The 26,880-nt window shown below is 34.2% G+C and overlaps 4 protein-coding genes, 1 long non-coding RNA gene and 4 other non-coding genes across 9 annotated transcripts; 7 read left to right on the plus strand and 2 right to left on the minus strand.

Moving 5' to 3' along the window:
* Positions 1–45: 45 nt before the first annotated feature.
* On the plus strand, positions 46–2,964 carry LOC111432207 (proteasome subunit beta type-1). The gene is made up of 7 exons (XM_023069072.1): positions 46–203; positions 294–401; positions 922–1,003; positions 1,532–1,661; positions 1,743–1,885; positions 2,470–2,556; positions 2,634–2,964. The coding sequence occupies exons 1-7, from the start codon at positions 157–159 to the stop codon at positions 2,706–2,708; spliced, it is 672 nt and encodes a 223-aa protein (XP_022924840.1). The 5' UTR covers positions 46–156; the 3' UTR covers positions 2,709–2,964.
* Positions 2,965–3,552: 588 nt separating this feature from the next.
* On the plus strand, positions 3,553–8,594 carry LOC111431851. The gene is made up of 10 exons (XR_002708576.1): positions 3,553–3,659; positions 3,814–3,910; positions 4,226–4,282; positions 5,485–5,584; positions 5,962–6,068; positions 6,343–6,449; positions 7,224–7,299; positions 7,459–7,524; positions 7,688–7,787; positions 7,976–8,594. It is a non-coding gene; the product is annotated as an uncharacterized LOC111431851 (long non-coding RNA).
* On the plus strand, positions 5,519–5,591 carry TRNAK-CUU. Its single transcript has one exon. It is a non-coding gene; the product is annotated as a tRNA-Lys (tRNA).
* Positions 5,996–6,068, plus strand: TRNAK-CUU. Its single transcript has one exon. It is a non-coding gene; the product is annotated as a tRNA-Lys (tRNA).
* Positions 6,377–6,449, plus strand: TRNAK-CUU. The gene has a single exon. It is a non-coding gene; the product is annotated as a tRNA-Lys (tRNA).
* Positions 8,595–8,866: 272 nt separating the features above from the next.
* On the plus strand, positions 8,867–8,939 carry TRNAK-CUU. Its single transcript has one exon. It is a non-coding gene; the product is annotated as a tRNA-Lys (tRNA).
* Positions 8,940–10,143: 1,204 nt separating this feature from the next.
* On the minus strand, positions 10,144–17,234 carry LOC111432205 (transducin beta-like protein 2). The gene is made up of 10 exons (XM_023069070.1): positions 16,946–17,234; positions 16,167–16,272; positions 15,112–15,172; positions 14,727–15,022; positions 14,180–14,319; positions 13,742–13,816; positions 13,262–13,352; positions 12,572–12,775; positions 11,527–11,571; positions 10,144–10,792 (listed from the first exon to the last, which is right to left on the minus strand). Exons 1-10 carry the CDS (start codon positions 17,150–17,152, stop codon positions 10,713–10,715), a joined length of 1,305 nt encoding a protein of 434 aa, XP_022924838.1. The 5' UTR covers positions 17,153–17,234; the 3' UTR covers positions 10,144–10,712.
* A 2,787-nt stretch (positions 17,235–20,021) lies between these two features.
* Positions 20,022–23,327, plus strand: LOC111432201 (probable protein S-acyltransferase 14). Its single transcript, XM_023069056.1, has 7 exons — positions 20,022–20,555; positions 21,038–21,257; positions 21,357–21,448; positions 21,893–22,016; positions 22,093–22,178; positions 22,566–22,631; positions 22,731–23,327. The coding sequence occupies exons 1-7, from the start codon at positions 20,346–20,348 to the stop codon at positions 22,854–22,856; spliced, it is 924 nt and encodes a 307-aa protein (XP_022924824.1). The 5' UTR covers positions 20,022–20,345; the 3' UTR covers positions 22,857–23,327.
* A 789-nt stretch (positions 23,328–24,116) lies between these two features.
* LOC111432091 lies at positions 24,117–25,060 on the minus strand. Its single transcript, XM_023068890.1, has 2 exons — positions 24,950–25,060; positions 24,117–24,858 (listed from the first exon to the last, which is right to left on the minus strand). The coding sequence occupies exons 1-2, from the start codon at positions 25,007–25,009 to the stop codon at positions 24,265–24,267; spliced, it is 654 nt and encodes a 217-aa protein (XP_022924658.1). The 5' UTR covers positions 25,010–25,060; the 3' UTR covers positions 24,117–24,264.
* Between the last annotated feature and the right edge of the window lie 1,820 nt (positions 25,061–26,880).

Genomic DNA, 26,880 nt, shown 5'->3' on the forward strand with positions numbered 1-26,880 from the left:
CCTGAACTCCATTTCATTTTTCTTGAGCGAAAAGACACCGCGAGATCTAAAGAAAACAAGCGAGAAAGCCATAAACCAGAGAGCAAGTTTTGTGGGTTTGCTCTGCTAAGTTCCTCTTCTCTCAAGACGCCTTCGCTTTTATCTGACCTATTCGCCATGACGAAGCAGCAAGCCAACTGGTCCCCTTACGACAACAATGGCGGGTACTTTCTCTTTCTCTCTCATTCTCTATGCAGTATTTTGATGCTTTTATTATCTGTTCCGGTGATGAATCAGTGACGAACTTTGTGCAGATCCTGTGTTGCGATTGCCGGTGCCGATTACTGTGTAATCGCCGCTGATACTCGGTTATCTACGGGTTACAACATCCTCACTCGCGATTACTCCAAAATTTGTAAGCTGTATGTCAATCTCTTATCGAATTTAACTTTCTTCTGGAATTTGAATTCTTAAGCTTAGACGAGTTTCGGAATAGTTTTTCGAAATTTCATGGTTTGATGTTTCTTGTACTCTCCATGGATATTAGAAATGGATTCTTTCCCCCCTCATAGTAATCTTCTTTCCTCATCCAAATCATCTTAGCTTCAGGTTTCTAGTATGTTTTCATGTTTAGTACTAAATTTGTAATGTAATTCAAGTAGCCAATATAACTAATGGTTTGATTTTTTTGTATTTTTTTGTTATGTTATGCGATTGTTACATGATTTCTTCAATCTGGTCAAGAAAGGTTTCCTCATATTTTGTTATTGTATTTCATCTAATATTAATTCTCATTCATGTTAATTCCATGAAACATCATGCATTTTCGATTCTATGGTTGTGACATTACTAGTATACTCCACTCTTGTAAAAGCTCACTTATCCACATATGTTTACGTTTTATTGATGCACTTATTCATGTTATGATTTTTGATGTTGCAGGGCTGACAAAGCTGTGATGGCCTCTTCTGGCTTTCAAGCTGATGTAAAAGCCTTACAAAAGGTTCTGGCGGCTAGACATTTGGTGAGACTTTCATTTTAATGAAGATGATCTCTGTAATGCATATTAGCCAAATGCTATGCTTTAAAGCTTTCATTCACAAGGCTTTGAGTTTTTGATGCACCTAATTGTTCTTATTTTATGCGAGTTTGATAGCCTGAATATTGATCTGTTCAATGATACGACTCCTTTTTGTTTTCGATGTCACAATGATGTTTCGATCTTACAATGGTTTTAGGAGCGAAGAGACTAGCAAGTTTTGCAATTTGCTTCTATTTTAATATGTGTTCCCTTTTCATGTTGGAGTTTTGATCCTAGTCTTTCACGCATACTCTAATTTTGTTCATAATGGGAACCCCATTTTTCTTTTGAATTGAATTTTGTGGTGTAAATTTAGTACTTTGACTCTCAATTGCACGATTTTCGGGAGAAGCTGATGGACAAAGCATTTTGTCAATTCCAGTTTTTAAATTTATTATGTATTTTATAGACATAAGATTTCGGGTTGGAGGATTATTTTGATGTCTCATATGCTACTTGCTCTGCTTTCAGACCTACCAACATCAACACAACAAGCAAATGAGCTGCCCTGCGATGGCTCAACTGCTCTCGAATACATTGTACTTCAAACGGTTCTTTCCTTATTATGCTTTTAATGTGTTGGGCGGACTTGATAATGAAGGTACGTGGCTTCCCTGCTTGTCGTTCCAGTTTTATGCTTCCCTTTCCCATTAACTATATAGTTATTCTCTTCTTGAAATAGGAAAGGGTTGTGTGTTCACCTATGATGCTGTTGGTTCTTATGAGAGAGTTGGATACAGTGCTCAGGGTTCTGGTTCGACCCTCATCACGCCCTTTTTAGATAACCAACTGAAATCTCCCAGCCCTCTATTATTGCCTGCACAGGTATGATCTCTTACCCTTCCTTGGGAGGAATGTTAATGGAAACGAGAAAAATAGAAATCGGTATCAATGGTTTTCCTTCCTCCTGGAAACTAAACGCGGACTGCTTGGCGAAAATATACCGAACCCAATAGATATCCAAACTGAACCAAATAGTTATTATCATTATTATTTTAGTTTTATCCTTTCGATACGAACAAGAATAACAATAGAACCATTGGGAGTAAGAAAACTGGAAATGCTCTATTAGGCATTATAGAAGGGAAAAGGTAACATACTCGGACATTCGGAGAGCTCGATCTCTCTGAAAATACACTAGTCCTGTAATCTGTAAATATGAAGCATAGCCGAAAGGAGCCGATTCATCCCGAAACAGATAACACCAGATAGTTCCCTCTGCCCTCTTAACTTGTCTATTCTTCTCATGTTAGTCCGCCTCGTGCCCCCCTGCGTGTATGACGTTTACTTTGCCTATCTGGTAGTTCAAAATTCATACCAATCGTTCGAACTTGGCTGGGTTGAGTTTGTTGTTTTTCCTGTTTTGGCATGCACTCCTATTATCTCAATCAACAAATTATGATGAACAGGATTCTGCAACCCCTCTTTCAGAAGCTGAAGCAATTGACCTGGTGAAAACTGTTTTTGCATCTGCTACTGAGAGGGATATCTACACCGTAATTTTCTTCCACCATTTATATCCTTATTATGGGTATCTATGTAGGTTCCAATTCTGAAAATTTGTTTTTTTCAGGGTGACAAGCTCGAAATCGTCATTCTTAATGCTGATGGCATTCGTCGCGAATACCTGGACCTCCGAAAAGATTAGTATGGTGCTTGGCTCGATTGAATGTTGCTGCAACAACCGTATGAACTGCCCATCGGCAGTACCCGTACCCGTCCCAGTGATTATTGTATTGTGATATTTACAGATGGTTAAGTTTTAGCTTTTCATTGTAATATGACCTCTGTTGAACATGGGATTGCAAAATCTGCAGGGCTGTTGGCTGATGTTGATCGATCTCCCCTTTTCTAGAAGAGAACTTGAATTTAAATTTAAAATGCATAGAAAGTCAACTATTAATAGAAATCCAACCAGACCAATGGTTTTTGAAATTTTAGGTATTAAATAGATAATAAGCTTAAACTTCATTAATTAAAAGTGTAATTTGTTCTACTTTTTTATATGACAAAAATATAAATTAATGTATTTTGTGCTGGCTTTTTTATATTTTAATTAAGTTATGTATTTGTAGATTTTAAATACGGTGCAAAACTTGCTTTTTTATTTTTATTATTTTGTAAAAATTATGACATAAATTCATTAAGTTGAATAAAATAAAGTTATTAATATATTCCATATTACTTGGATTTTTCTATCTCACCATATATATATATATATATATTTTTTTTTTTTCAATTTCATATCATATTTTATATTTTATTAGACGTATAATATAATTTTTTAAAACCATTTTTACAGTTAAAAAAAATTCTACCTAATTTATATAATCCGATGAAATGGAAGGCTTGGAGGGAAAATATTGGACACGTTCATTTTTTTTTTTTAGAAAAAAAGAAAAAGAAAATTAAAAATTTTTTCCTTTCACGATCATCTACTCCTTTTTTTTCTTTCCCTCTTGTATTTATTCCGACTATAAATACAACGCATGCCAAATGCAGCGCACTAGTCTTTAATTACTAACCGCTTTAGTTCAAGCAGCGTCTCCTGCTGTTTCTCTTCTCGTTGATGATCATGGACTTCGAAGCTCAGGCTCAGGTATCTTCTTTCTCTCTCTCTCGAGCGCGCGCGGTTTCTTGAAATCGTTTGATCTGAAGATGAAATAATTGTAGAGACGGATTCACTTTCTTTACTCGAAATCTTTAGGCAGTGTAGTATAATGCTGATTATACTTCTGTTTTTGTCATTACAGAAAAGTTCGGACGATTCTTCAACGTATTAGCTGCTTGTTTATTCTTTCTGGCGGAGCTCCTGCTCGTGGCGTGTACGCTTTGCGTTGAATCTTAAAGGTCTTTCTTCTTCTCTGAGTTTACTGGAAAATTCATCTTCGATTTGAAGTGCAGAAGAATTTGAGTTTGATTTGTTGTAAAATACACGTTATCTTGTTTAGATCGATTTTTAGCGGATATGGAGATTGTGTTTGTAGTATAGAAGATTTGAGTTTGAAGTATAGAAGATTAGGAGTTTGATCCGTGTTAAACGCATAGTGACATTACTTAAATTGATTCTGAGCTGAAATGAAGGTTGTGATAGTAAATCAAACAAATGAAAGTTGTGGAACTTGATACTTTTGTTTACTGAAATGTTTTGCAACTGTTGCTTAGGGCTTTCTTACGAGTACAGAGCAGTAAACCTTGGGAGAGGAGAACAATTAACTCCAGGTAAACCTTGAGATTGACGTGTTTATGCGAATCGACAGAACCAAAAACTGCCTAACGAATTTTTTGCTTCTGAACTTCTGAATTGACCAATGGCTTAGCAAATGCCTGTTCAGAAGATTTCGGATCCTCGCGGATCTGAATATACTAGTCATCCTTCTTTTCTCCTGCTTCGTTTTGAACCTCTGTTTCTCTTACTCTCCTAAATTATGCTTGTAACACCGTCACACTTTTCTTCTTGTTATTGTTAAGTATCTGGAGGAGAAACATCCGCAGAAGGCGCTGCTGCCTTCTGATCTTCATCTAAAATCTCTTAATCTTCGTGTAAGATCAGTAATGGCTAGCTACGAATTGAGACGTTTAAAAGAGAGCTCTCTAGATCTATGAAAAATGTCCTCGCATTTAACTACTTGTTCCTACGGTGCTCCTACTGGCCTACAGTTCATTTTTAACGTGTGCTCTGAACTGCGGATAATCAAGTCCACCAACTGAATTTTAAAATCTTTAGGAACATTTTATTTTGCATCATATATATGTTATGAGATCCTACTTTCTATGTTTTGAGTCCATACGAGAATGATTAGCTTGCATCAATTAAATGATTAGCTTCAGTGTATAACCTGTTAATGCAAGAACGCTGTGAACTCTAGTGAAAATTGAGCAATAAACTCTGTGGTTTCTCATTCTCAGAGAAGGAAACCAAAAATTATAGCTCTGTGCCAATGAGAATTCACATATAATTGGGTCTGGTTATCTGTATATCATTATGCTGTTACTCTTATAAAAAACTATATGTTAATAGGGAAATCATGTTTCAGGTGGCAAGTATCGTCTACTCAAGCATACCACCTATTATTACGTTTTTCTTCTTGTCTTTTTGTCATGTAGCCCATTTATTTTTTACTTTTTGTCGTAATTATATATTACACTCGGTGTTGGCTTTTTCATTGACACGTAATAATTGTTTAGAAACATAACGTAATTTGTGCCTAGTGTTTATTTTTCTTTTTTTGGAAGTGAGGTTGAGAACTTAAGGCTCACAGAAACATATGAATTTTTGCCCTTCTTAGAATACTTTAAACCCATTTTGACAAAAATATTGATAATCAATGAGAATTCACTTCTAATTTAATCGGATTATTTTTGTACCATTATGTTGATAGACTCATAAAAAATGATATGTTGATCGAGAAATCATATTGTAGGTGTCAAGTATCGTCAGCTTAAGCAAACAACACGGCCCATCTAGCTCAGTTGGTAGAGTGCAAGGCTCTTAACCTTGTGATCGTGGGTTTGAGCCCCATGGTGGGCAGTACATTTTTCATCTTGTCTTTTTGTCATGCAGTCCCATTTATTTTTTACTTTTTTTCGTATTTATATATTACATTCGGCATTGGCTTTTTCATTCATACGTAATAATTGTTTAGAAACATAACATAATTTGTGCCTAGTATTTTTTTTTTCTTTTTTGGAAGTGAGGTTGAGAACTTAAGGCTCACACGAAACATATGTATATTTGCCCTTCGTAGTGAATACTTTAAAACCATTTTGACAAAAATATTACATGGTTGATAGATTATTTGTCGATGAGAATTCACTTATAATTTAGTCGGATTATTTTTGTACCATTATGTTGATAGACTCATAAAAAATGATATGTTGATCGAGAAATCATGTTGTAGGTGCCAAGTATCGTTAGCTCAAGCTAACAACAAAGCCCGTCTAGCTCAGTTGGTAGAGCGCAAGGCTCTTAACCTTGTGGTCGTGGGTTCAATCCCCACGGTGGGCGGTATGTTTTTCTTCTTTTTGTCTTTTTTGTCATGAAGCTCCATTTATTTTTTCTTTTTTGGAAGTGAGGTTGAGAACTTAAAGACTCACATGAAACATATGAATTTTTGCCCTTTGTAGTGAATACTTTAAAACCATTTTGACAAAAATATTACATGGTTGATAGATTATTTGTCAATGAGAATTCACTTATAATTTAGTCGGATTATTTTTGTACTATTATGTTGATAGACTCACATAAAAAATGATATGTTGATCGAGAAATCATATTGTAGGTGTCAAGTATCGTCAGCTCAAGCAACAAACAAGGCCTGTCTAGCTCAGTTGGTAGAGTGCAAGGCTCTTAACCTTGTGGTTGTGGGTTCGAGCCCCATGGTGGGCGGTACATTTTTCTTCTTGTCTTTTTGTCATGTAGCTCCATTTATTTTTTACTTTTTGTTTTTGTCGTAATGATATATTACATTCGGTGTTGGCTTTTTCATTGACAGTAATAATTGTTTAGAAACATAACGTAATTTGTGCTAGTATTTTTTTCAGGGTGTACATTCTATTTATTACTTTTTGTTTACCCTTAGTAGTGAATACTTCAAAACCATCTTAACAAAAATATTACATGGTTAGGTGATACAATATCTACCCACAAGAATTTACTTATAATTTAGTTAGGTTAAATATTACATGGTTAGGTGATACAATGTCTACCAACAAGAATTTACTTATAATTTAGTCGGGTTAAATATTACATGGTTAGGTGATACAATGTCTACCAACAAGAATTTACTTATAATTTAGTCGGGTTAAATATTACATGGTTAGGTGATACAATATCTACCAACAAGAATTTATTTATAATTTAGTCGGGTTAAATATTACATGGTTAGGTGATACAATATCTACCCACAAGAATTTACTTATAATTTAGTCGGGTTATTTGTGTATCATTTTATTGATAGGCTCATATAAAAAATGATATGTTGATCAGGAAATCATATTGTATGTGCCAAGTATCGTCAGCTCAAGCATACAATTTGTTGTTAATCAGTCATTAATTATTACGATGGAATTGCTGTTAGATTGTATTTGTATTAGCTATGTTGCCTAATTGCCTATATTTCTAAAGTGAATCTAGTTCATGTTTATATACATTTTTTATCAGAAAACTATGGAGGAAAAATTTGGTCCACAATAGCAACTACCATGAGCTCAGTCCAATCTACAAAAAGGTTTCAATGGTACGTTTGTGAAGTATTTTGGTGTTCATTGTAGTAATTATGCGTGAAAAACACACCGTTTAAGAAATATCGTGTAGAATAAAACCACTTATGCACTGACCCATTGTGTGAGGTGGCATGTATAATGGTCCTCAATTTTGCATCTGTTGTGTATCACAGATCGTGAGAAACTGCTGAAGGATTTTTCTGGCCAATATGCTTTTGGAGATAAGTACATGTGACATGGTATTATTTCTCACCTCCCAATTATTATCTCACTTTATTATCACAATGCATCACATTGATTAGAAAAAACTGTAACTCGACGTTGGGTTAAATTTTTTATAGCACTTCTCTGCAAAGATAATCCATCACTCGTGTAACAAATTTCTGCTGTTGGATAATGCAGTTCCAAGTTTCCTACTTTAGCAAGGATTTATGGATCTTACAAGAAGTTACGAGAATTCCTAGCCTCGTCACCAGATAAGCAACCCAACGCCCTTCTTTAGGTCGTTCGTCTCCTCATTGTACTATTAGACATTTCACATTTACTTGAACTTGGTATTATTTTACTTGCAAACATGGAGATGCTCAACTCATTCGTCATGGAGACTTAATTCATTGATGCTTCCCTGAAAATTTTCATACGGGATATTTTCTCCTGTCTATTTCTTTAACCATTTAATTTTCTACTTAGGTGTCTACAAGGCGGAGGCGCAAAAACATGTGATATCATTAACAGCTTCAAGTCGGTAGGGTATAAGGCTCTTCACCTTGAGATCGTTCGAACCCCATGGTGGGCAAAGGTAATTTTTTTCTTCTGTTTTTATGTTTTTCACAAAAGGTATTCTCAAAGCTTGGTAGGTTGATTACTAATCTCGATTATGTTTTTTTTCCCCAAAAATGCAATTAGATTAGAAACAAATCTAGAAATAGATAAATTGGTTAAGATATGTATTTTTGAATAAAATGTCAAATAGCAAAACTACCCGTTTAAGTCCGTTGATCTTGCACAAGGCTCTCAACCTTGTGTATTCTATTCGGTTTTGACAATTTTTAGTACAAATAATAGTTATTTAGAAAAAGAAAGTAATTAGCCATGCCGAAAAAAATCTCAGAAGAAAAAGAAATCTATTCCAAGAAGAGGTTGGGAGTTATTTCTTTATTGATTTAGGTTAAAGCTTCAAACACGAAATATTTAAAACCATTAGAATTAGTGTAGGCAGATTTGTTCTCTGTATTTGAAGTGAGGAGGCGATTGGATTCTATAAATTCTGAACATCCAATACAAAAATTCTAGAAAATTACAGAGTGAATGGCATATTCTTTAAACAACCACATTTTTTAGAAGTTTTGCGTGTGCCTTTTTTGTTTTGGCACTTGATTTCTGTGTCATTAGATATAACTTTATTATATATATATATATATATATATATATATATATAGTGTTTTTATAGCCAAACAACTTCATTTCTTTAGCAAATTTCTCCATTAATATAGTTGAGAGAAGAAAACATTATGTGAAATGTTAATCAAAGTATTGGAGTAAAATTAATTTTTAGATTTGACCTTGTTGCTTACCAACATGGCCCGTCTAGCTCAGTTGGTAGAGCGCAAGGCTCTTAACCTTGTGGTCGTGGGTTCGAGCCCCACGGTGGGCGTTATTATTTTTTCCTTTTGTCATGTCACGTGTTAGCTTTTTTTAATTGATACAACACTGGTCTAGAAATAATTTACCACGAAGAGGTTAGTGTTCTTTTTTTTTCTTCTTTTTAGAAATTAGGTTGAAAACATATGACTTAAGACCTGAAACATATAAATTTTTGCCCTTCAAGTAGTGAATACTTTAAAACCATTTTGTCAAAAATATTACACGACTAGATTATCTGATAGGTTGAATTGAATTGAGCTTAGTTTGCTTAGGCTATTTGGGTTATATCAACTTAGCTCTTCATAGATTGGACCCATTTTTCATAGATGCTTTAAATACGATAGTTAAACACTACTCCTAATTCAATGTTTAGGTGATTGGCCCAAGCTAACTCAAATAAATTTAATTTAAATACAACATATTTAGATTAAATTGATCCTCAATATTATCTTACTAGATCTTTTAATAAATGAATTAGGTCAAAAAATAATCCCATGTAAAACCATATTTATTTGTTTAAAGGACAAGATAGTCCTACTAACTGAATTTTACCATATTTTAATTTGTAAGCGTAGGGATCATATTAATTTTGTTTTTACAAAATGTCAAGATTAGATTATAGACATCATTGTACCATTTAGGATGTGACCTTACTAATCTCCATTTCATTCAGTAAATATTCTAAAATTTAAATTCTCCAATTTTTTAAAAATAATTTTTATGCTTGTTTTAAACACTTATTTTTCTTTCTATTTTTAAAAATTCACTTGTTGAAAACATTCATCAATTTCTTCCAAGATTTAGTCACAATTTTTTTAAAAAGAAAAGAAAAAATGAGTTCAATTTTATAAGCACTTATGAAATTTTTTAAATAGATAATTGACTATGTATTCAGCATCACTTGTTTTCATAAATGAGAGAAAGAACAAAAGTAAAATGACAATTTTGAAAGTAGATTACAAAAGAAAAAGGTTATCAAACAAACAAATTATGAAGGTAATAAAAAAAGCAAACACAAAGGATCAAATGTTCTAAATTGTACATCACATCACAGAAATTAGCGTGAATAACGAAACTAAATATAATACATCGAGGAAATCATTAATGGATCTAATTACTAATATTTAACCAAACACAAACACAAACATTTCATTAATGAATTAGACCAAATGTACCTCAACTAGGTTCTAAAATAATTAAATTAGGTCCACAAATTTGCTCCAACTTAACCTTATTAATGCATACATAAATAGCACGACCAAAGTTCATAGGCATCATTAATTTTTACACAGACAACAAAGTAATGTTGGTATGAAACGTGGCAAAATTCATAAACCCTAAACCCTAAATCACTTAGTTCCAGCATAAAACACAGAATAAAAAACAAACAAAAAAACAAAAGACAACCAAATCTTTTTAAAGTTGTTCAAATCAACCGTGCCTTAACGCAAACGTCCGTGAACAAACAAATCTCTCTTTTAACTAGTAATAATTTGAAATCTAAAACCCCTATTAATTTCCTCACTTTTTATGCATCCAAAAAGTTTTAGTTTCAAAAAGCTTCTCACGTTTGAAAGCGATAATGTTACCAAAACGCTCTATTGTTAAGACAGAGATCCAGTAATCTTACCTGTTAGATTCGGCGGCAGGTGTTGAAATTGTTGACTTCCGCTATGGAATTTAGACAAAACCCTTTTTCAACAAAACCACTCGACATACCAAATCAGGAGGCTCGTAGCCGAACTTACTTTTTTTATCTTAGCCAACAAATCCATTTCGTGCTTCAACTCAGCGAGGGTGCAGCCCATAGTTTTACTTTCTTGTCCACGCTCGCAGTAGCCAAAACCAATACATTTTTATCTCCTGTTACAAAAGAAGCGATTAGATATTTTATTATATTGTTACGTCATTTTTTTTATACAGATCAACCACTTCCCCTATAAAGTAAAATAGAAAGGCAAGGTTGAGTAATACATTTTTGGTGTGTGCCAAAAATGAATATATATTTTAAGTTGAATAAAATCCCAATTTTTTTTCCACTCATGAAAACCACTTGACTAGAAAAAAAAAATGAAAGACTACTGGGGCACACAAAAACGTGAAAATCCACAAAAATGAGCTAGACTACAAGGAGTTCGAGTTGATTGAAACAGACCAACAAGAATAGTTACAAAAGCGCCTAGAATCGGAACAATGTTTTTTAGCTTTGTAAATTCCAGATATGGTCAAAATCAGAATCGTTTCTTTTTTACTTTGTATTTTATTCTCCACTCATTACTTTAATTCCTATCATTTCAATTCAAGTCATGCTCACGTAATTTTTCTGTACAAACTTTTAACGAAATGACATAATACAATAATGTAGTTTTAAAAGAATCATCAAATTTTTATATATAATTTAATAAAAATAAAATTTGTCAAATTAAAAAATCATCAAATATCAAATTTTACTTTTTGGTTGTCGTTAATTTATATTATATATATATATATATATATTAATTCTCTCGTTTTTATATTTGTCAAATTAATTTCTCTAATATTTCCATATCTTAGAAAGCGAAATGAGATAATTCAGAAGAAATGGGACGAGGTTTTACCTGATGGAATAGGCTTAGGTGCCCACGATATCCATGTGATGTCACCTGCATTAGGAATTGAGAGTCAGTACTCGGTCAGCTGGAAGTTCAAATTTCCGAAGGAATGAACTATGTTAGGGTAGATAAAACTGACCTAATTCACAAGTTTTTAACTTAAATTCGACAATGCACTAAAGCCCGTGTACTATAGGCAGTTAAAAGATACACAATATTATCAATACAATGTTCTTAACTATATATCGAATTGCGCAAATCAAATAAGATAATCTCGTTAGGTTAGGGAAATTGTTAATGTACCCTATGGAGACACGGCAAATGTCATCCTGAGATACAAAAAAACGAAAATATAGAAACTAGAAAAAACTTATCCATGTATACAAAAACAACCCAACAAGGTGACCCAAAATGTTTGAACTAGCAAACATGTGGACTCGGATGCAACCACTTGATTGATAAATAATGGGTCAGTATCCTAACAAGGGAAGTTAAGAGATCCAGGTTCGTTTAGGTTGTCCTATTAACAAGAAGATGAAACCCAACGTAGTGTAATCACAATTCTCACTACAAAAAGTAGTCCTCTGATTCAGAATGTGTAACAGATTTTTTTAGGGGAAGTGTTTTAAATAAAATACTTTTTCATCTCCAAGTTTTAACGAAGAAAAGATGTGATATCCCACATCGGTTGGGAAGGAGAACGAAACACCCTTTATATGGGTGTGGAAACCCCCTATCAGACGCATTTTAAAGCCTTGAGAGGAAACCCGTAAAGGAAAGCCAAAGAGGACAATATCTGCTAGCGGTGGGTTTGGGCCATTACAAAAGATGTATATACAAGTATTGTTAAACACTTCCCAATGTGTCTATGAATACCGTAAAATTTTTTTAAAGTATTTTTTGTTAGTTGTATTGAGAAAAGGTTTACTCTATAGATGATGCTAAGAAAAATTTTAACAGAAGTAATCTTGCTCTCAAGGGAGTAATTAATATTAATATAACCTATAAGCGGGGAAGAAAAGAAACGGTAATAATTTAAACTTATACATACCATCATGAGCTCTCTCAGCAGTGTCCAACACCTTTCCAGTCTCAACACATAACCACTGCAGTGTGGAACCATGCGTTGTTGCTAGTATCTTCCCATCAGGGGATATATTGAGACGATCATAATGCAATGTAGCACCATTTGAATCATGTGATGGAATTGGAAACACCTTGAGAGTTTTTGGATCCTCATCGAGATGATATCGCACTTGAAAAACGAAAATTATGCAAATATAGATACAAGGAACATGTCAGTCGCCTAAAGTCATCTAACGATCCAGGTTAACGTGAAACAGAAAGAAATCAGCAATCAATCAATTGAAGCTTTAATCTGATTGGTAAAAGAATATATAGCGTTACAGCATCACAGTTATAAATCAAACATTTACTTAATTGCTCGTTGCTAAATTTAAGCATTAATTTCTATTTTTACATGTTAGATGAGTGCTTTTTATTTATTTATTTTACAATTACATGAAGTTTTCAGGAAAGGGAAAGATGCCAATTAGAAGTGATAAGAACTAATTAGATGAAGGATATATCTAGCAAACATAATGCAATTTTAATAGAGATTAATTTTGTATTCACCAGGTGAAACCAATATTCATGTACTCTACTAATATTATCTTAGCTCCATCAGATGAAATGAGGCAAGGTGTTTACACATGAAAATTATAGATACCACTCTACATACCATTAATATTCCAAATTCTCATTGAACCATCCTTTGATGCAGTGATGATCTGCTCTGAGTTTGGGGTAAAACATAACCAAGTCACTGCACTCTGGACATTAGAAAGAACATATTAATTGAGAGGAAAGTTAAAATCGTCAAGAAGAAATTTTAAAGATAAGGAATCCTACAAACGATTTTAGCATTTACCGAAAACCGAACACAAACTCAAAAGTCAAAACATAGTAAGCGCAACAGAAGCAGAATATTGTTGGCCGTCCATAAGAAGAAGATTTCATATGTATATTTTCATGTATCAAAGCTGCAAGTACCATAGTTGAAAAACCTTTTTTAACAAAATTAGGGTGGCTGGAATTGTAGAAGAGTGATAAAACAAGAGTGGAAGCAGAACGATGAAGAAGGATACAGTCGTGCACGCTTTCGATAAGATCTAACCAACTAAATCACATCATGAATTTCAAAAAATATCTAAACAACAACCTTGTGTCCTTTCAGCTGCATAACCCTCAAAACCTCCTTAACCGAACCATCTTTTGAGTAAACAACCTCCCATACCTGCCAAGATCAATATATTGACAAAAAAACATCAAAGAGTGGTCTTATTGATTGAATATATACGTACAATCAGGTATTTATAAAACAAGACCAATATTGTGATGGTAGTAACTTCTTTTCCCAGTAAAATTGAAATGACTTCAATAAGTTACAATATACCATGAGCTAGAATGACTCTAAAACCAATTGTAGTTCATATTCACTTGTCTATCCTTTTTAAGGAGGTCAGAACATATGATACTGGACTAGTACACATAAACAATGTCTCACTGCAAAGAAATGAATCTCAAGGCTGATCTTTGATAATGTTTGCTTTCAAAGAAAATTCTCAGTATTAAATACGCAAGTGCCAGAACTAGTCACCTTCACATCTGCAGTAAAAGCAGCTGCTGCAATAAAACGCCCATTTGGTGACAAAGTAGCCATGGTATTTTTCAATTGATTAGTGTCAACATCACCCAGCAGCTTTCCCGTTTTTGCATGCCAAAGTCTGATATCAGTCCCTGGAGTGCATTTTTCTTATATAAGTACTTCTAAGTTCTACTCAAGGCATAACTATGATAAAGAATGCAGTAAATTGTTGAGCAGATTCGTTTGCACATACAAGAAATCAATAAGATAGTTTTCACAACAAAGTTAAACATTTTGAATCATTTGATCATGATTCAGCACATCGGCAGAATAATATTTTTAGAGATTCTATTCGTACTCATGAATACTATTGAAAATTAGAAAATCAGCCCTTATGTTGTTCCATAATTGAATGTATGACAAAAAAAAAAAACATTCAACAGTGAGTAGTAGATTTTAAATTTTCAAAAACAAATGGTTAAACAAACCATAGGGGTCTAATAAAAGAAAGTATTAACATGCCTTGCGCTTGATTGTTGTATGGTAGACATTATCATACCTTCTGAACAAGAAGCCACAATTGTACTCCCATCAGCACTACCGTAACTAGCAGTTGCACCTACTAAGGTCAGAACAGATTTTTTATCGTGCACCTTGTGATTTTCCCACTTGATTTCAGGAAGAGGGAGCTTAGCTTGCTGTTTAGTTTCATCTGAAGCTTTGGGTTTCTCTTCTCCATACATGTACAAAGAAGAACCAGACAGACCTTGAGAGGATACAATGATAGAGGTTGCATTGTCACCAAATGCGACAGCAGTTGGATGACCTCCAGCAGGCAAATTAATTCGCAAAAACCTGCAGAAATATTAATGATGTATAAATAATAGATGAAAAACCAAAATACTCTTGATTAGCACTCAGATTTGAGAGATAGATTTACATACTTGAAGCTTTTACTTGATGCATCATCCAGCTTAAATACCCTGATCACTCCATCACCACAGGCTGTTATAGGATCATATAAGACAATATCAATGAATAAAAAATGATAAAAAAAAATCTTTAACATATTATTCTGAAATGCATTTATACTAAACATTGATCAAACAGTGTACTAATTATGATAAAACTGTTAAATACAGAAATATTTTCATCTTAATGAATAGAGAATAAATACTTTCTACTTCCAGAAACCAAAAACGCCAATTGATATAAATTTGGATGCCACAATTTAGAAATCAATTCCCACACCAATTATTGCCAAGTTGAGAAATAACTAGAGGAAACAGAATACAGTATAGCTAAAACTTTGTCTAGAAAACAAACCCAATGTACCACAAACTAAGACAGAAGTTGCTTGTCATAGCTGAAAACATATTGGAAAAATAAGTCTCTAACTGGAGTATTAGGATGTAATAGCATAGGAAATTTTGTTAATAACAAGTGAGAAATGTGCTTTAAGAACAAGTGAGAAATGAAAATTTGCTATGAAATGGAGAAATGAGCATCAAATCAAAACAGAATGAAGTCTGACTTAAACTGTTAAGACTCTATATGTGAACGAACCCACAAAAATCCACTAAGATTCAAACACAGACCATTAGAACAGAAAAATACTTGGAACATGTTACGTACTAGAAAAAGAGAGCAGTAATAATTGAAATCACTAACTGATAAAATACATGAGCTAATATAGAAAACACATATCTTATCAAATGAAACACGTTGAATCCAGTAAATGGACTAGACAAAGATACACATGCAACCTTGAAATATTTAGTCTAATTAAAGGCTTGCATGGAAAATGATTCTACTGAGGGAATTTCAATTGAAAATTCTTCATCCGTGAGCATAAATAAAATGCAGACAGAGGCAAGATCCACATTCAGACATTCTTAGTCAAATAGCATTCCCTTGACATCTCACGGCATACTAACAATGACAGCAAACGGTAATATTGTGTGAAAAACTGTTCGATATAGCAAGATAACCATGTTACCGGTCGCCAAACTACTTCCGTCTGGGGAGAAGCATAATCCAGTCACATAATCTCCATGACCTTTCAACGTATTCAAGTCCAACGGGTGATGTTTCTTGTTTTGATCCTATAAAAGAGGAAAAACCGAGTGTATGAGAAATATCAAGGCTGTTCGATTCATCATGCAAACAATATACGGAGTTGCAAAATTTCAATCCGAATACAACTATCTTCCTCAACAGATGATAATAGAATAAAAAAGAGAGCATGCTGACTGTCATGCACCTTCTGAATCTAAAAAGAGCAAATGTAAAAAGGAAACAGACGACGTTCATTGAACTCAATGCAGCACAAAGCTCGAGGTAGTTCGTACGAAGCTATCGATGAATGTTTTACTGAAATGTTAGCAGAATATCGCGATGAACCAGTAACAAGCAAGAGGAATAACATTTTCAGCGAGGTTACGATGAAAAATCAGCAAATAATCATGATATGATTCTGATACATTTCTTTAAACAAAGAAGATACGACTCAAAAAGATTTAGATATCGATCATTTTAAACAATTAGCATGCGTCCAGCGCAAGATTAACCACGGCGTATAATTAGATCACATTCGCGATAAGGACGATGACCGATGAAGAATGCAATCACTCCAGCTTATTCTTAGCTTCGAAACTTAGCATAATGTAAAGTAACTAGACCTAGTAATCTAAGCGAAAATTGTGCACCGAACAATACAGTACAAAATTGCGAGAATTCCGTTCTCGTTTTCTGCAGTTTCTCAGGATCCAAACGTACCTTATCAGAGGAGTGAGAGTGAGGTTTGGAGTGATACTTCTTAATCTGAGACGGCTTTTGGTGCTTCTTCGGATCCGATGGAAGCTCTGGATGGGAAATGGTTTGGACTTCCGATCTTCGCTTGCAAAAGTAGCTTCTGAAGAAGACAGCGGCGATTATGGCACCGAGAATCACTGAAGCAATCGGAATTAGCAGCGCAGAATCCATTGGTAAATGCAGTGCGGCAACGAAGACGAAGAGGAAGACGAAGAAGAAGAAATTCACGGAGGACTATGGAAAAAGGGCGGTAAGAGTAAAGGCGGTCGTATAAATAGAGGAAGGAAAATAGGAAATTGGTAAATTATTAGTCATAGGAAAATAAAATTAGACAAATTATTTTTTTATTATTATTATTTTTTTAAAACTATTTTTTAGTTTATGTTTTCAAACTTGTGATGGGTTGGAACAGGATTTATAATACTCTCTCCATTATTACGAGGCCTTGTGGAGGAGCCCAAAGCAAAGCCATGAGAACATATGCTTAAAGTGGACAATATCATACTATTGTGGAGAGTCGTGTGTGATCTAACATGGTATCAGACTCCTTCCCTAAACTTAATCGTGCCAATAAATTGATAAATCCTCAAATGTCGAACAAATAACTCCAAAAGAAAAGGGAGGAATCGAGCCTCCTCCTCGAAGGCATAGTAAAAAATGACTAAGACTCCAAAAGAAAAAGGAGTCAAGTCTCGATTAAGGAGATGCGGACTTTGTTCAACGGGGGAGGTGTTGGATGATGAAAGTCTCACATAGGCTAATTTAGTTCGACCTATAGAAAATATCACGAAAGAGGCGGTCAAAATGATAATCAATTCCATTTACGATATGAGTTTCCAGACACGTCGCACTTTCACTAAGGCAAGCCCACCACTCGGCCCTAAGACGGATCAAAGAAGAGTGGGAGCCTCTTGCTGGTTTTTTGAATTCAACACGAGGAAGTGTTTTCACACCATTGACCAACATCGACTCGTCTCAATCTTGAAGGAAGAGATCGACAATCCCAAGTTCTTTTACTCCATTTAGAAAGTATTTTCCGTCAGACGACTCATAGGAAGTGAGAAAAGCCCTTACTACTTCGTCCCACACAGTGTACTACTATCAGCCCTACCAAGCACTATATATAAAAAGCGAGCAACACGAGACCCATTAAGCTAATGGGGAGCCCGCTCCCTCCTCAATTTTCTATCCCAATCTCATGGGTTAAACGAACATCCTTAGGCCATCCTCCATTTTCTATCCCGATCTCATGGGTTAAACGAACATCCTCAGGTCATCCTCTTACAGATATATCTACGATAAATAATAATAATAATAATAAAATTAAAAAAAAAAAAAAGCATTAAAACAAGTCGAATCTTTGTTGTCAAAGGTCCATAAATTCTGTAACAACTAATACTTCCAAAGCTTGTTAAGCAATATAAAATAATGATGCATTGAATATGAAGCGCCAACGAGGAGGAAGTTTGAATCAATAATGTTTGTGTGTATATATATATTATACAATTATTCATCATTTCTCTCAAAATAACGTGTACTGCACGAAATGTGCTTTTTTCTTCATATTCATATTAAAAATAAATATCTTATAATTTAAGCATTAATGAGAACCCAAGTAAAATTTGATGGTTAATATATATTTTTTTAAGTGGTAGGTTCAAAGTCTCAATTTTAGTATAATTATATTATAAATTAAATATATAAAATAATATTTATTGATAAAAAATCGTTTTTTTATCTTTAAACGAGTGGATTTTAGATGAGTCAATTTTTACTCTTAAATTTTAATTTGATCCAGTTACATTTTCAGTCCAAAAAATCCCTAAATGCTTTTCTGGATATTCTTTAATATCCCGATTATTCACGGAACGTGAGAAGTAGATGAATAATCACCTGCTTCCGAAAGAAATCGAAGAATTTCTCGGGAATCCTACCAGATCTATTCGTTTTTTTTTTCTCTAACAGATGGTCAGAACTTCATATGAATTCGAATCTTATTGAGGGGTTCACTAGAGATCAGAAATTGTTGAAGAAAGAAGGAGAGGTTGAGTTTAAAAAATATTAAAAATAATGAAAATTATAATTAATGGTGAAATTCCATGAGGAGAATTAGGGAATAAAAAATTATTGACATAATTTTATATTGTTTTTGAGAAGAAAAGAAAGGGCAGTGTTGTTGGGTTTGTTTTAACTTTCTAGAACATGATGCAAATTGCAATGTTTTAATGTCATAGGTGACATAACAGCTGATCCTTTTATTCCATATAAGAGCAATGCTCCCAACTACTCATTTAAAACAAAACGTCTACTACTCAACTTTTATTTTATTTTGGATGTTTATTAATTTCAAAGTATTTAATATTTTTTTTTCACGCGCGCCGCATCTACTTTATCTTGACACGGGATCAGCTCAAGCCATCCACCAATAGTCGACGGGTTCGGATTAGGACCTTTGTGTCCCGCCCTCAGAGCCAATCCTTTTTTTGAGGTTATGGATCCATTTTGCCGACTTCCCTCATCTACACTGTTCCATCGATTTGAGGCTATTTGCTTGGAGACCTGATGCAGTTACGAGTACGACCGGACGTCGCCCCCTACACACCCCTCCCGTGCGCCCCTGCACATCCCCGCTCACCCCTTAGAAATTTTAACATCAACTAATTAATTAGATATAAATTTAAATTTTATATAGAATGAAATTATAAATTCTAAAAAAAAAATTTAATATTGAGAAATAATCTATTATATACCGATTAAAATTCTATGAGATTAAAAATTTAAATATATATTTTTTCCGTACATGAAAGCAAATTTACTATGTAAAATAATTATTTTAATTTTAAAAATTTGAAAGTTTTACCACATTGTGTAAGAAATTTGTTAAAAGAAAAATCAAAGTAACCCTCCAAATATTTGATTTTTACGATTTAAGATTAAAGTGGATAATTTTCAAGTTTATAAAAATAAAAAAAAATAATTAAAAAAAAAAAGAGAGAAAAAAGCTAACCTGAAAAAGAAAAATATTATTATTTTTTATTTTTTATTTTTCGTTTTTTCGCCGTGGAATCCAGAGCCCATCCCAACTTCTCCTCTGTCAAAATGCCGAGAAAACGATACGCTAAATTCGATCCCTTCGCTCTTAAATTTGCAGTCTCCACGAAAGAGATCCACTGAGAAACACGAAAATCTTCTGATTTTCAACTCACTTTCATTTTTTGTTTTTGCCCCAAACCTGGAGGAGCGCAGCTGATTTTCGGGACCTCTCGGATCACGACGAGGGCTCGGTCGGAGTCGCCGCCGGAACCGGCAGCGTTTCGGCTTCGAGAATTTTCCGGCGAGTTGTTTAGCCTTATTTTCCCGAGTTATGCATAGATCTGGACCGGCGATGGCTTGGAATGTCTTCAAGTTCTGTACGGCCTTGCGAGGTCTCGGTTCGATCATGATCCTTCTGGTTCTTGGGGTTGTCGGCGTCACCTATTACGCCGTCGTTTTGACGAACTACGGCCCCGCCCTCTACGACGGTGGCCTCGATTCTCTCATTGCTCTCGCCGTTTTGATCTCCTTCCATGGTTTGGTAAGTGCTTCGTCTTTGGCTTCGTTTCTTTCAAGATTTTCATTCGTATTTCTCTGTTTGGAATTTATCATTACCTGATTGTTGTTCTTGTGCTGCTATATAAATAACATAGCGCCTTGTTTGGCTTGTTTTCTGTCGTTTTTTTCCACTTTAACAATCTCTGTCGTACTGAATTTTACTGTCAATTTGTCCTTATTTATCTCACATTCTCTTAGTTAAATATTTGATAAAGTGGAGTTTTATTTGTAGGGTAAAGATCAAATTCATCTTTCTATTATATATAAATTGCTTTCCTGTGGAAATTGGAACAGCTTATGCTCATAAATCTTTGAATTTTTTAGTTTCTTCATTTGTTCTGTGGATTGTAATTTAGATTTTGGAAATAGTTTAGGGTTTTTATTTGATTTTTCGTAATCGGAATTCGATTGAGGTTATGATAGAGCTGAGAAAATTTGAAGGTAAATGTATTTGATGTTATGCAGTTGGTGATGCTGTTATGGAGTTACTTTTCTGTTGTTTTGACTGATCCGGGTAGTGTGGCGCCCAATTGGAGACCTGCTGTCGATGAAGAACAAACAGAAGGCGACCCGTTGAATACAATGGAGTTTAGTGTTTTGCACCCCGAGCTATCGAATCAAAGAATACGATATTGTCGAAAATGCAATCACCTGAAACCACCACGCTGCCATCACTGTTCTGTTTGTGAGTAGCGCTCGCTTTTGGTACTTCATATGTTTCTGTTAAATTATCGTTGTCGCCTGTTTGGATGTGAAATTTTACGTTCTTCTTTTCTTTTTTCAGGTGGGCGATGCGTGCTGAAGATGGACCATCACTGCGTGTGGGTCGTTAATTGTGTAGGAGCTCTGAATTACAAATACTTCCTTTTGTTTCTGGTATGTTTGTCTACTTCATATGGCTGGGCAGTGTTATTTCATTATTAGTTTGCTAAGATAATCGGATACGAGCCTTATTCGTGAACCATTGGACATTAGGACTATTACAATGCTAGAAAGCGACTATTGGTTCGATTACAATAAGATGTTAATTTCTCGAGGATTTTGTACGAGTTGGCTTTGGGCTACTGTATCATATTTCTATCTCTTAACATATTATTAAACGCGGTGTGAAGTCTGATCCGACAACTGCATTTCTTCTATTAACGAAATGTTCTTAAAGTTCCTCGAAGATCATGATTTTACAATTTTGTAGTATATGAAAAGGTCGAGTGTTCTGTTTTCCACGGGTGTGGCTACTGGTCGATTTCTCTTGATATCTCGAAAGAATGAATTGTTAAATTAGTATGACCATTTCTTAATCTTTCATCTATTCCCTTGCAGTTGTACACATTTCTAGAGACGAGCGTTGTGACTTTGTCGTTGTTACCGCACTTTATTGCATTCTTCAGTGAAGGAGAGATACCTGGAACACCCAGTACCCTCGCTACGACCTTTATCGCCTTCGGTAAGCTTAATGAGCATTCACTAAACTTTCACCCATTCGATTGTGACGAGTTTCTGACTATTGCTTCTTCGTTCAGTCTTGAATCTGGCATTTACGTTGAGTGTTATGGGGTTCCTGATCATGCACATATCTCTGGTGGCTGCAAATACTACAACAATTGAGGTATTGTCTTTCATACACTTAGTTATGGCCAGAAAATATCTGAAAATCGAAATGTCGTCACGGGCTAGCTAGCAAGACGTCGTTCTGGATCGGTTTTAGAGATTAAGTTTCTGCTTTAGTTTCCAAAACCGTTTTCGGAGCTTTATTTTCGTGCCCAATTTTGGATGGCAAAACAATTTTTGTTGTTCATGAATATGTCATTCATCAAAGCGAAGTAAAGAAAGCAAGAAGACTCGTCTTTAGAAAGTATCGATGAAACAACAGTGCACGAGCTCTTTATAGTTTCGGGATGGTTGAGCTCCAAAATTTTTCCTAGCGTGTTAGTTGTATGTCGAAATCGAGAAGATTTGAACACATTTGAATGCTAATGAAAGTTTGTTTTCCCAGGCTTATGAGAAAAAAACGACTCCTAAATGGCGGTACGACCTTGGTCGGAGAAGAAACTTTGAACAGGTTCGTTAAATATTGTAAAATATTGTAAGGATAAGAATCCATAAGAAAGTATATAACAGTCTGTATTGTGCAAGCTTAATTGCTAACAATCTGATGTAGGTTTTTGGGATGGACAAGCGCTACTGGTTGATCCCAGCTTATTCAGAAGAAGATTTGCGACGGATGCCAGCGCTTCAAGGTCTCGAGTACCCATCGAAGCCCGAGTTAGAATCCCAGGAGTTCTAGTAAGCTCTCAAACGAACCCAGCAACTTTTTCGTCGTGCAAGGAAATTATAGAGTCCCCAACCAAACCGAACACAATCCTCAGCCATCTCTCTAAAGTTACATCTTGATCTTACTGCTAATTCTAGCTCAATTACATTCTCGCCCCCCTTGGCTGAGGGATAGGAAGAACAGCGTCGTATAATGACGCCGACCGATCGATGTGCGTAATGTGAACAAGTTTTAAAGTAGTAGGGTTAGCTCGAGTTCGTAACTTGTTCTAAAATAACATATTTTTGGGACGGTCAGAGAACCTCAGGATATCATATCAATGGGTAAATAGCAACATTTCCAAGTGTGTTAGATTCTTTTTCCTATAACCCTTTGTTTTAGTCGGGATATCTGGTTTCGCTCTTTTTCGAAGTTGTAAGCATTCCGTTTGGGTCGCCAATCCCGGAAAAAGAAAAAAAAAAGTCAAATTACCATCTTAAACTCGATCGCTCGGATCCTTGGATCCTTTATTCTGCAATTGTTGAACTAAAAAAACATTTCGTTAATCTTTTAGGTCTTTATATTTATATTTATTTTGATTAAAGTTTCATCACTGACCCCAAAATTGTTGCAAGGGAAATTTTCATATTTTCATATATACCCTCAGACAACTATCATATTAAATTTGACCCTTGAACTTTGCCCTTATTAAATAGATCCCAAGGAGTAAATGAAATAAATAAATAAATAAAAAATAAAAAAACCCTATAATTATCGAATCTGGTCCCCATACTAATTACCTACTATTTTGCCCATTAATTCCTACTAATTAATTAGCTGTTAGATTTAGAACACGTTTAAATCTTGTTAGGGAAGGAAAGTTGAGTTACGTAAGCCTAATTTCTAAAATTTAAAACTTTCTGATTTGTATTTAATGAGTTTTTTTTGTTCAATAATTATAAAGGTACTTCTAGATGTGTCAACTTTTACCGTCATCACCTCGATATCTCCAATCACAATTTTCGATAGTGATGAAACACTGACTACTCGCATCTCCTCTACGTACTTCGATCTCGATTGCTCATAAGAGACGACGATGCAGAGGTGGTGTCTGCCATTGTAGCTAGCAATATTGATAGAGTCGACGCTTATTGCTATCAAATCGTCGTACGACTTGAGTCTTGGTAATGAATTTTGCATTCTTCTTGATAACCCTTTATTTTAGTCGAGATATTCTAGACATTTTTTCGAGTATTGCTCAATAATGGTAAAAAGATTGAATATATGGTCGATTCTAATTATTTCAATTTCAAAATCATGAATACATGTAATTTACATTCGTGAATATTATTTCTTTAATTTAAAAAAAAAAAAAAGGAAAAAAGAAGGGCAAATAAATATCTCTCTCCACTTCGCCACGCTTTCATGGTCGTCAAGGATCTTATTCACGAAACACGTGTTCCTCCCCTGACCGTAAATCAACATGTTTGATCCAACGGCCACCATTCGCCGTCGAGTTGGAACTTCCACCGGCGCTACCAATATGAGCAATTTCCAACCCCCGTCCCACCGGCAAAAAAACAGACTTAACGACACGTGTCCCTTTCCGAAGCACCCCTTGCCATCTAAACCCCAACACCTTTCGTTCCCATGCATTTTTACATACCAAAACTGCCCCTCTTTCACTCGCCCTCACAACCCTCAAAACCCTAGCAAAATCCTTCCCCCTACAATCCGCCACAAGAAAATCCACCTCCTCCACCTCCGCCGCCACCGCCTCAGCGTCTCCAATCACAATTTCCGGCACCGACGACACTCCAGCCTCCCGCATCGCCTCCACGTACTTCGATCTCGACCGTTCGTCGGCAACGATGCAGAGATGACGTCCACCGGTGTGGCCAGCGGCGATGGCGAGGCCGACGCTCGTGGCTACCGGACCGCCGTACGACCAAGTCTCAACGATGAGTTTTGCGTTCCAGCCGGCGGCCATGGCGGAGAGAAGTTCTGCGACGCCGAATTCGCTGTAAATCTCGCACTACAGCAAAAAGGCAACGAAATTTATTCGTTTTCTTCTTAAAAAATCGCATAAGGATTAAATGATTGATGAACAAATGAATTGAACTTACTGATTTGACTGTGTCGATATACGCTTTGGAAGCTCTCTCCGGCGACCAAACAAGCTTCATAATTTCTCAGCTTTTTTTTTTTTTTTTTTTTGGGAAGAAAACGGGATTTTAGGCTTTTATTTTCATATAATATATATAGAGAGAGATGGAGAGAAAAAGGGGCGTTTCGATAATGGGAGTTGACAATTGCACTAAGCATATGAAAATATTGGATAGGCAATAAACCTGAGATTATTCTTCAAAAAAATAATAATATATTTTCTTTAAAAAAAAAAATACTTATAAAGTATTTTAAGTGACAATTTGTTTGATAAAAGTGATTCTATCTATATTATAAATATATTTTTATTTCTTATTATAGATATACTTTTGTTTATTATCACTTATTTATTAATATTTTTATAAAGCTGCTTTTAACATTTAAAATTATTCCATAAAATATACTAAACATAAATTAAATTATTCATTTTTTTAAAGGCATTTATGAAAGAATAATTTTATTTTAAAAGCATTTTTAAAAATGAGTCTAATCTTTGATAAATTAATTATTATTTTTTAAATAATTGATTTAATAGACATAAATTTCAATATTATTTTTTAGTTTACAAAACTTAGCACATAAATAACAAATCAAATAAATAAAAATTAAAAATTAAAAGCTAAAACAAATTTGAAGTTTACTTAAATATAATTTGAAATGATAAATGGGGGAAAAAACGTTCTCAAGTAGGAGTGTACACAGATTGTGTCGGGTTGAGAAATTTTTTTAGACCAATCTTACATTTTGAGTTAGTTGGGTTGATGACTCGAGTAACTCCATAAACAATTTTTTGATTGGGTTGGATTGTCCGGTTATTTTTTATTATTTAAAAAAAAGTCAATTTATTTATAATATAGGTTAATTAATAGCTAAAATATTATAAAACTCAAATATCAAATATACAAGTCCAAGTTATTATTAATATTGCCGGTTAAATATTTTTAATATTCATAATAATTTTTTTTTTTAAAGTTGGGTTGTAACCCTATTTTGGGGTTGGTTTGATTACTGGTCCAAAAAAATGTAAACTAACAAATTAATTCAAAATTTAATTTAACTTAAACAAAAAAAATTAATCGAATTCAACCCTTAAGGTTTGAGTTTGATAGTCTAAGTTGATCAGATTATCGAGTATTTGAAATTCCTAATAAATCAATAAATAAAGAAGAGGAATGTGTTGGTTTTGGTTTCAATAAACAAAATAATTAAATATATAATTTTTTTAGAAAATACAAGTAGAGGGAAACGAAGGGATGGGGATGATGATGATTCCTCTTGTAAAGTCAAACACGTCTCTGGTTGCAGTACAAAACAACTTAAAACCGTTGTTTATACAGTCCAAAAAGTCTTCCAAAAACCATAACACAGCCCAAAAAGCCTACGTCATCGGATCGAATCCTTATCAAGAAACAAAAACACAAAAAATAAAACATCCACTTTTTTATAAACAAAATCTAACAAACCCTAATTTAAAATAAATTAATTAAATTCAGCATTATAAATAATATATATATATCCACGGTAAAAAAAAAGTTAATGTATTTACTCTCGATCGAAAGGTTAAAAAAGTAAATTTTTAATTTTGGTTTAAAGACAAAAAATAAGTTATAAACCATACCAATATTTATAAATTTCATATATATTTTGATTATTTATAAATTTCATATATATTTTGATTTAGTACTAAATTCTTTTGAGTGAAGAGAGGTGAGACAATTTATTAAAAAAAATTACGTTAACATTTCACTTAATTAAGCTAAATAATTAAATAAGTTGACATTAATTTTATTTTCAATTAATCAAATGAGGAGACATGTCACAACTAATGTTTTTCTAATACGAATTCTCTAATCTATAATTAAGTGTTTATAATATTTTATTATCTCCAAGG

Source organism: Cucurbita moschata, unplaced genomic scaffold (assembly GCF_002738365.1).
Source record: "Cucurbita moschata cultivar Rifu unplaced genomic scaffold, Cmos_1.0 Cmo_Scf00037, whole genome shotgun sequence".
Taxonomy (NCBI): Eukaryota; Viridiplantae; Streptophyta; class Magnoliopsida; order Cucurbitales; family Cucurbitaceae; genus Cucurbita; species Cucurbita moschata.